Here is a 10271-nt window from a genome sequence, read left to right as displayed (position 1 = left end):
TACATACAGTAAGATGGTAGGCATGAAGGACAGGAGTGGTGGCCCATATCTTTGGGATATATAATTAGTGAGATTCATCAAACCCATTTTTGCCTCAAAGATGGATATAATTGTTGCTTTATTATTTTAGATTCAGGGCTTTTATTTTCAGTGCAGGATACCTGAGCTTTAGAGCACTTCACACATACTAACTGCCTTAATCCAACATGTTGTTTCTTTAGTTTTGGGTGTTACAAGTTGCATCACTTAAGCCATTGTGGGTTTTTTGGCTATGATTTATGGCTTATTCCCATTTTCACTGTGGTTAAAAATCTATGATTAAGTACACATATATATAGCCACCAAAATACAAGCATAACTTCTCACACTGTGTGTAGTTTTGCCTTGTAAACATGTATAGAAATACATTGTAAGTACCATTTGTCCAGATAAACTGATTTTTATTTATTTAGTGCCTTTGAGTCAGTCTTGACTCTTGGCGACTGCCTGGACTAGCAGATTTTAAGAAGTGGTTTCCCAGTGCATTCTTCCTAGAGCTAAATGAGAGTCACTGGCCCAAGGTCACTTAACTGGCTTTATGCCTAAGGCAGGACTAGAACTCACATTCTCCTGGTTTCTAGCCAAGTGACTTAACCATTATACTAAACTGACTCTTTGAAACTAAATATGCTGAACTCTTACTTATTTCACAGTGCTGATTTAGATTTCCTTGTGAATAACATATACTTGAAAATATGAGGAAGATAGTTTTAGTTTCTCTCACTGGTATGCTTTTGAACTTGTACTTTGAGTTTAATGTGTTCAGAAAATGAAAGGTTTGTGTGTATTGAAATAATATTAACTGATATTATATTGTTATATTATATTGAATTATACACTTATATAACTCAATACAATTTCATAATTATATAATTATATTGAATTATATTAACTTGCTTGCTAATATGTGCATGTTTTGAATAATTTGTAAATGAGGGTCTCCTTAATATCATGCCATCTGATTGGATCTGATATTTGGACCAATATATAGAGATATTTTTATGTTTTCAATATCTGAAAATATATTGCTTCTTTTAATAAGTTAGAACTTGGAAGCAACACAAATGGACTGTAATAATATTGTTTTAAAACAAGTGCTAAGGGAAGTGTTTCTCTTACCATTTTAACAGTTCTGTGTGAAAGATTCTTCATTCCTCTTCCCTCATTTTTTTCAATTTCTTTTTTTGCCTACCTGTTCTTTCTTGCTCTCTTCTCCTACCTCCACTTCTTCTAGAATGCACTAATTCTCAAGTAGTTTATAGTAAAGGTAAAGGTAAAGTTTATATCCTGTATGAAATCAGGGAGAAATGATAATAGAGACAGAACCAGTCAGAAAAGATAATGAAAAAGTTGGATAACGATATCTGTATTTCCAGAGTATATACCTGGTTCACAGATACTGTTTGGCTCAGCGTTTGGTGTGAACTCTGTTAACTATTACTTGGCAAATGATGGTTAATAAAAACATATCTAGCACTATGTTGTAACATGCTTTTGAAAAAAATAATGAGACTGGCTTTTATTAATGTTATATGAGAAATGTGTACTTCAAAAAACAAGAAGATGGGCAACTTTTTTTTTAAAAAGAAGGAAACTCTTAATGAGGTCCTTTTTAGTATAAATTTTCCCAGCTGCTTTGAAATTCTAGGAGATTTTCATCGTTTTCCATCCTGCTTTCTCTCAGAGACCCTCTCTGTACCAAAGTAACATTCTATCTGTTCAGCTTTTTAAGCAAATACATGAATATTGAATGTAAAGATTACTGAACTTCTAACCTGTACTTTAGAAGAGCAAATTTACTCTATTTTGACATTATGGATTAAATAACATGAAGTAGCCATTATATGTATGGTTGGTTGATTGTATACATATTGTAAAATAAAATAATTCATAGAAAAGTCATGAATTAAAAGCTTAACAATTATGGGAAGTTATTATTACAATAAATAGATTTTCAAGAAAAAAGGAGAGGGCTATCCTAGGCAGCCAGAGATTTCAGTGTTAATTTAAGGAAATCACAGCTTCACTAAAATCAGTGTAATTCTATCACTGCCAGCTTTTACCATGGGTGGTCAATTTTTACTCTTCCCCTCTCCCCATTCAACAGATATCTGGAAATAGAACCAGAGAATAAATCAAAGTTAGCTGTTTTTAATTCTCATTGAAATCAATAGGAGTTAAGTTGTCCCTAATTTACCCCACTGATTTCATGGGGCCCTAGTCAGCCAACTAATTACAGGCTTACGTGCTGGCTAACTTTTATTTGTCCATGTAGCTTTTTACTATCTCTGGTTTAGGTAGTTTCCATCTCCTATTGTTTGATCCATCTAATCAGAGAGGCCAGAAATTAAGTCCACAGTTGTCTTTACATACAACATTTGCTGATCCACAGCTATAGTCTCTCCCTGGAGATTTTGCTTCTTTGTAGTATTTCAAATTCTGAAGCCTTTAGCACTTAGGATCAAAATAGATATTGGTATCTTCTTTTTGCTTATAGGTCACAGTAATAGAAAGAAGGCAGGGCAATGGAATATAAAGGGTTCTGATTCAGTGAGAGGTTTTTCATGTATCACTCAACTGCTGCAACACAACAAACTCTTTACAACTCTAGGAGAAAAAAAGAATTCAATCACCAAAGAAGAGAGCTAAGGTCGCTGGTTCATAAAAAATAAAAAAGGGTAAATACTCCAATGAGTCTTGAGAAGGCTACAATTACAAAAGTAGAGTTATGCAGCCTGATTTTGCAAACTCATTTAAAACCCTATCTTCAGCTGCTAATAATACTTAATAAAGATTTTATGAGCAAAGTCCATTTTAAAGTGAATTTTCATCTCAATTTTTATTGGAAAAAGCACACTGAGGAGCAAATGTATTCCTGGCAGAATGAAGCAATTTAGGAGAGCCACGAAAGGAAAACAAACAAAAGAAAATCCTTCAGCAGTTGTCTGCCAAAATAATAAAATGAATATTGATTAAGGCAGGTGACCAATGGGAAACATATCCCAGTGACTAATTCAACATTAAAGCATTTCTTAAAATTTTAAACAAAAAAACCTCTTTGCTAGCAGTGCATGGAAGGAAGAAAATACATTTCCATAGTTCATCCTCTGGTAAAAAGTAAAAGCAATATGAAGCTTATTGAGATTTCTCTGTCTGATGGAAGAACTTGTATTTGAGGAAGACTTCTATTTATGGAAAATTTTGGATCTAATCCACAGAGAATGGAGAGTTGTGGAAGAAAAACGTATTGGGACTTGAGTCCCATGCTGTTTATTTTTGTATAACGTGTTGGATGTTCAACTTTTGCTAGAGGACCCATTGCTGCTAATTATTCAATAAATCTGTACTCAGGTTACATCTGAGAATCCAGATGAAACTACGGATAGTCCTCACTTAACGACCACAATTGGGACCAGAATTTTGGTTGCTAAGTGATGCTGTTGTTAAGCAAATCTGGACCTGATTTTACAACCTTTTTCGCGGCAGTCGTAAAGCAAATTACCATAATCATTAAGCGAATCACATGGTTGTTAAGCAAATCACATGATTCCCCATTGATTTTGCTTGCCAGAAGCTGGCTGGGAAGGTCAAAAATGACAGTCACGCAACTGTGGGGACACTGCGGTGGTCATTAATGCAAACAGGTTGCCAAGTGCCTGAATCGTGACCATGTGACTGCAGGAATGCTGCGACAGTCATGAGCATGAGGACCGGTCATAAGTTGCTTTTTTCAGCATTGTCGTAAATCTGTTGCTAAACAAATGGTCCTTAAGCAAGGACTACCTGTAATCTCAAATAGAGTTGTATGAAACATTATATTCTGAATTTCCTTTCACTTGCTCCCCATGGGTATATATATGTACACATACATACACTTCATGTTTCAGAAACACATGTGAGAAAGCAAACAAAAAAGCCATACAATGCTAAATTTGCAAATAATAATTTCTTCTGTATTCAGTAGACCTTGTGTTTCTGAAATCTCTATACCTCTTCAGTTGATTATCCTGCTGACTGCCAGGCTCTTAATTTTTCAAACAAGTTACGAAGATGCATTTTCTCCCACCTTATCCTGCCAAGTAAATAGTATTACTTGAATGGTTTGGTAGCCAAGAGCCAGTTTCAAGCATCCTTAATTCTTCATCCAGTGATACTAAGAAATGACAAAAAAAATCACTAGCAAGGCAGCTAAACGTAGGAAAGTTTGGAGGAAGACCATTCTGAATTGCAGGAGTACCCAAGCTTGTCAGTTGATGGCTTGCACGGATATGGCACTCTTTAAAATGTAAATCATGGAAGAAAGACTGTTAACATGGTTCAGCTGAGATTTTATCAGTTCAAACTGCAAGGCATTCCATTCACAATTGAGAATGAAATAGACTGATGAGATTTATGGATTGTAAGTGGACTATCTTGCATTATAGTGTATATCAACAGGTGACTGATAACATGCATAACTCACATGGCAAAAAAAAGAAAAATATAAAATGTGTTAATAAACAGAACTGGAATACAGAAAAAGAGGAAGACAGGCAGTGAGAGTTATCCACAGTTGTTTCCATCTACATGTTTGTTGTAAATGAGTAAGCAAAAAAGAGGACATAAATATTAAGGATACCCACCATGGGGTCCATGGCACCATGGTGTCTACAGTATCTCCTTTGGCAGCTTCTAGGTCCCTGGTGTGCTCTATTTTAAAATGTTTAAAGATTACTTTAATATTAAATAAAATATGAAGTAATTGGTACACTGCAAAATCAGAATCATCTTTATTTTCAAGAATACCATTGGGTTCTGCAGAGACCCATATGCATTCTTAGAAAGTAGAAGTGGAGAGTAGCTGCATTTCACTGTTTTATTTGTAAATCTTCCCAGTTGCCCAGAAAAAAAAGAAAAGGGAAAAAGAGGTAAGCTGGGATTTGAGAGTAAGTATGGGTTCAGTAGCATCCACATGGAGGTCAACAAAGTCAAGATGCCAGCTGTGACTGTGCAATTGAAGCCCTGCCTTTTGTAAGCGTGCATGATGTCAATGAGCATACAAAAGGGGCATGACTTCATGTGGTCATGGCCATCATTTTGACTTCTTTGACCTCTCTTGTGGATGCCCCCATATGGGTGGTAGGGAGCAGTTCACCTTCTGATAAATCTTCTGTGACTCACTATAGCCATTGTGGCAACAGATTAGTGAATGGGCAGGATCCCTCTTTGAGCATCCATGACATATTTCAAGATGTTATATATACCTACTCACCCTTAAGGTCAAAGATCCCTCTGTTGTTTAATCAGCTTAGTAGCCACAGTGTAATCCTGATCCCCTTTTCTTGGAAATAAATGCTTTGTTAAATGGGATTGAATAAAATTCAGGATTGGAGTCAGCCTATTTAACTCGATCCTAAGAACAGTGTGAGTTTACAGAATAGGTTCATGTAACAAACCTTGAGACTAAATACATTTATAGTATTTTCAAGGACGTTTTAATATTGACCTAGTGGTATGTGCCCTAGTCAGTATGTAATTTTTCTGTTTTTTTCTTCTTCTTAGAAATCTTCTATATGTTTATCCACAAAGCCTTAACTTTGCCAATCGCCAAGGATCTGCTCGGAATATTACTGTAAAAGTGCAGTTTATGTTTGGGGAGGATCCAAGCAATGCAATGCAGGTATGTTGTATATGTGTGTGTGTGTGTGCCATTTTGATTTTGATGCTGTGCTATATTTTGTATGTTAGATACACATCAAAATGCTATGCCATATCAGCTGAATTCTTGCTAGGACAGAATCAGACTGGATCACTGTGCAGATTTCTCAGTTTTTAGTAATTTGATACTTTGCTTCTTCTTACTTTATATAGCTCTTTATACTTTATATATAGCTTTTAATCCTTCATGTTGTTTTAAGTTCTGCTCGGTGGCGTGCCTGCACTTTCCTGCTTGTAACTCAACTGGGTTAACTTGCTGGAATGTTTGTAATCTAAGTTTTGTTTGATTTTGATTTTTCTATTTACAGTATGTATTTGAACCTTTGCAAGCCACTTTGTGTCACTTGGAGATAAAACTAATAATAATTAATAACATAAAATCTGCCTTCTTGTAAAATATTAGTAACTATCTTTGCAGCCAAATATTCTTTTTTTTAAAAAGTCAGTATTAAAGCTAAATCATAATATTTATCAAGATTATAAATATATGCCACATAAATAGGAATCTTGGTGTTTATTTTTGACTTAGTAAAATTGCCAGTTCTGGAGAACAAATAATGTTTTTTGAAAATGTATTTGATCATTTATTTTTAAAGGTAATCTTTGGAAAATCTAGCTGTGCTGAATTTTCAAAAGAAGCTTATACAGCTGTTGTTTATCATAACAGGTAAAAAGCAGAAACTTTTTGAAAAGCAACTTTTTATTTCACTTGACATTGTACATAATGTTGTAAAATCAGAAATAAAACACCTTCCCCACCCTGGTGCCCTCATGTGTTACAAAGATGAGTTTAGATTAGCAAGAATTACACATTTCATGCTTTCGGTTATTCTAAAGCAGAGATTCTGCAGTTGTCTAGCCATGAGCATACAAGTACTGTATATGTATCTGATCCCTAGCATCTTGTTAATGCCTTTTTGCCTTTCAGGATCCTGTAATCATGAATTTCTCTCTGAATTGCTGAAATAATAATGTATGCACAAACTAAACAGAGAGGTCACATCTTTTGGATATATGATCTCACATGAAAAGGAATAGAAACCTTTTTGTCCCTTTGCACATGATTAGGAGACTGAAGATAGGAGAACGTTAATTGGTAGAACAAACCAATGAATATATATGTTTAGGTGACCAAGAGCTGGAGAATAATCTAGGAGTGAACCTATCATCTTGTAGTACTGAGTGCATCTAAAAGCCTTATAGTATCTTCTAAGATAGGAAATGTTAACTAAATAAACAGAGATGCAGATGAATGTACAGGTAGTCCTCACTTAACAGCCCTTCGTTTAACGATGGTCCAAAGTTACGACAACCTCAGAAAAAGTGCTTTGTGACCTGTACTCACACTTACAGTACGACCGTCACAAACTGTCGAACCGCCCCTGCAGTCACACGATTGCCGTTTGGACATTTGGCAGCCAGCTCGCATTAAGACCAGTTGCAGCATCCTGCGGTCACGTGATCACAATTTGCAACCCTTTTTTACTGGTTTCCAGCAAAAAACATCCATTGGGGAAGTTGGATTCACTTAACAACCATGGTGATTCACTTAATGACCTGTGATTTGCTTAATGGCCATCATAAATAGTTGTAAAATTGGGTCTGGTCACATGGTGACTCACTTAACGACCACACCGCTTAACAGCCAATTTTCCGGTCCCTATTGTGGTCATTATTTGAGGACTACCTGTAGAGGAAATACCATCACAAATAGAAAATAAACACCTTAAAGAGGAATTTATCCCAGGAAATCTTTTTTGACATTTTATCTCAAAAATTTATCTTTAACCAGCGCAGTACAATAGTTGAACTCTGGGGGGAAAAGCCTAGGCAGTTAAAACTACAATCCTTAGGTCCTTGAAAGGGTGTTCCAGGGACTGTAAGACTTTTGTAGGTTTCCCTCCTAAATCGGAGAGAGCACTCCATCCTCAGAGAGGGAGAGCTGCCAAGATTAGGTTTGCTCCATGAGAATGCCTTTGCTTGGAAAGGATCCCAAGGAGGCCATATGATCTACCAGGAGTTGCTTTCGCTCTGAAGCTGTTGTAAATAAAGCCTGTAAAACTGCCTTCAGGGAGAGGGTATCAGTTGATGTGGTGGTGGTGGGGAGATTGCAGAATCCAACATGAAACTTTATGATCTACTGTATTGCCAGCTTCACTTTGGAACTGTTGGCAATTTGACTTTTGCAGCTGTCTTCCACACAGGGTAGGGCTGCTTTATAAACTAATTAAACTCAGTTTTTTGTTTACAAATAAAATATATATTTTATCTCAAAACAGATCTCCTGATTTTCATGAAGAAATCAAGATCAAGCTTCCTGCTACTCTCACTGATCATCACCACCTGCTTTTTACTTTTTATCATGTCAGTTGCCAACAGAAACAAAACACTCCACTCGAGACTCCTGTTGGCTATACGGTAAACAGCTGCAGCAAAATGTCTTCTGTTCCTCCCTGCCTTAATTCAGACTTTTTGCAGAAATAATTTTTTCCTTGATGTTATTTCTATACTTATTAATTTGGAATAACGCTTAAGTCAGTTTTGATTCTTTGATACCACTAGGAAATACAAAGTAAGTGGCTAGGTTAAAATTAATTCAACTTCTGTACTTGCAGAATGAAAAATATTGACTTGGGAAGTTCTTAGTTTTGTTCTATATGACTGCACCTTTCTATACAGTTGGAGTTTCTCTTTTCATCATTTCCATTCTCCAGTGTTAGGCTTCCTTTTTTTTTTTAAAGTAAGATATGGATAGTGTTGCTGTTCTTACATGAATGGGAAGAATACTTGTTTATTACAGGTTTTTATGGTTTTATTAACAAAATGTTTCTAGCCCACACACAAGTCTTATGTGCCCTGATTTCTGTGACTCCAGTAGCACTTTATTCTGATCCTATGCCTCTTGATATGGTTTAAATAAAGTTGAAATAAAGTTAATTATTAGTTCTACATGGGGCTGCCCTTGAAGAGCATCCAGAAACTACAGCTGGTGCAAAATGCAGTGGCGTGGGCAGTTATGTGCACTCCAAGATCAGCACACATTATACCTCTGCTCTGCGAGCTGCATTGGTTGCCAGTCTGCTTCCAGGTTCAACTCAAGGTGCTGGTTATGACCTATAAAGTTGTATATGGTGTGAGGCTGGGCCATTTGAGGGACTCTCTCTCCCTGATTATGTCTACCTGTCCCATCAGATCCGGCAGAAGGGTCATGTTGCAGGTTCCATCTATACAAAGGAGTTCCATTTGATGGGGCCCAGGAGGGGAGCCTTTTCTGCCATGGCACCCACTCTCTGGAACATCATCCCCCCAAGGTTAGAGTGACCTTTAGGAAGTCCCTGAAGACATGGCTGTTGGCCTTTAGGAAGTCCCTGAAGACATGGCTGTGCCATCAGGCCTGGGGATCCCATGAATGTAGGGAGCCGGCAAGATGGTTATATTGTCCATGAGTTGTAGGTTGGCACTGTCCCACACTTTTACATTTCCGGTTAATTGTTTTATTTATATGAGTTTGTTTTTGTTATTTTAACTTGTGAGCCACCCAGAGTCACGTAGGTAAGATGGGTAGCTATACAAATTGAAATAATAAGTAAATAAAGACTTCCAGTGTATTTGATGGGTACTAATTATGTTTTGCTTCTCTTTTCCATTCAAGTGGATACCAATGCTACAAAATGGACGGTTGAAGACGGGTCAGTTCTGCCTCCCTGTTTCTTTGGAAAAGCCACCGCAAGCTTATTCTGTACTCTCTCCAGAGGTTAGCAATTTCCTATGATGGTGTGACTCAGTAAAGTGGGTTAAACAACAAATATCTAAAATATTTTTGAAAGTAAATTCTAAAAACATTTCACCCACCGCTTTTGATTCAAATGTCTGGTTTTGCTAATTATTCTTTCTGATTTTTCACTGAAATGAGAGTCATAACTGGCTTTATTATTTATTGCTTCCTGTCAGGTGCCCCTGCCTGGAATGAAGTGGGTTGACAACCATAAGGGAGTTTTTAATGTAGAAATAATTGCTGTGTCAACCATTCATACACAGGTATGTATTAAGAGCGATCCTTCTAACACAGGGAAAGTAAGGGTAGGTATAATTGCTCTAATATTGTGACAAAATTTCTTATAGAGCATAGAGATATGGACTTAGTTAAAATATATTTTATTTTAGTGATAATTGATTTTTAAAACAGCAGATTATTATTATTATTATTATTATTATTATTATTATTATTATTTGTTTATTTAGGACCCCTATCTTGACAAGTTCTTTGCCCTTGTTCATGCCCTGGATGAACATATGTTCCCTGTACGGATAGGTGACATGAGAATTATGGAGAACAACTTGGAAAATGAATTAAAGAGCAGCATTTCAGCTTTGAACTCATCTCAGCTGGAACCTGTGGTGCGGTTTCTCCATCTTCTGCTTGACAAACTGATCCTTTTGGTTGTAAGACCTCCTATTATTGCGGGCCAAATAGGTATTCCATTTAGGCTTGTGTTTTTAAGTGAAAATAGTCATTGATATAAATTATCTTTGTT

General features: G+C 36.3%; 1 protein-coding gene across 1 annotated transcript in view; it reads left to right on the top strand.

The window, feature by feature from the left end:
• DOCK7 (dedicator of cytokinesis 7) overlaps positions 1–10271 on the top strand; it is a 149851-nt gene that overhangs the window by 78796 nt on the left and 60784 nt on the right. Inside the window, exons 15-20 of the mRNA XM_063298047.1 lie at positions 5581–5698; positions 6333–6403; positions 8016–8154; positions 9389–9490; positions 9688–9774; positions 9979–10210. Coding sequence (XP_063154117.1) covers positions 5581–5698; positions 6333–6403; positions 8016–8154; positions 9389–9490; positions 9688–9774; positions 9979–10210 — 749 coding nt within the window. The remainder of the gene's footprint in view (positions 1–5580; positions 5699–6332; positions 6404–8015; positions 8155–9388; positions 9491–9687; positions 9775–9978; positions 10211–10271) is intronic.

The sequence above is a fragment of the Candoia aspera genome, chromosome 3 (assembly GCF_035149785.1).
Source record: "Candoia aspera isolate rCanAsp1 chromosome 3, rCanAsp1.hap2, whole genome shotgun sequence".
Lineage (NCBI taxonomy): Eukaryota > Metazoa > Chordata > Lepidosauria > Squamata > Boidae > Candoia > Candoia aspera.
This window is presented reverse-complemented; position numbering and strand designations above follow the sequence as displayed.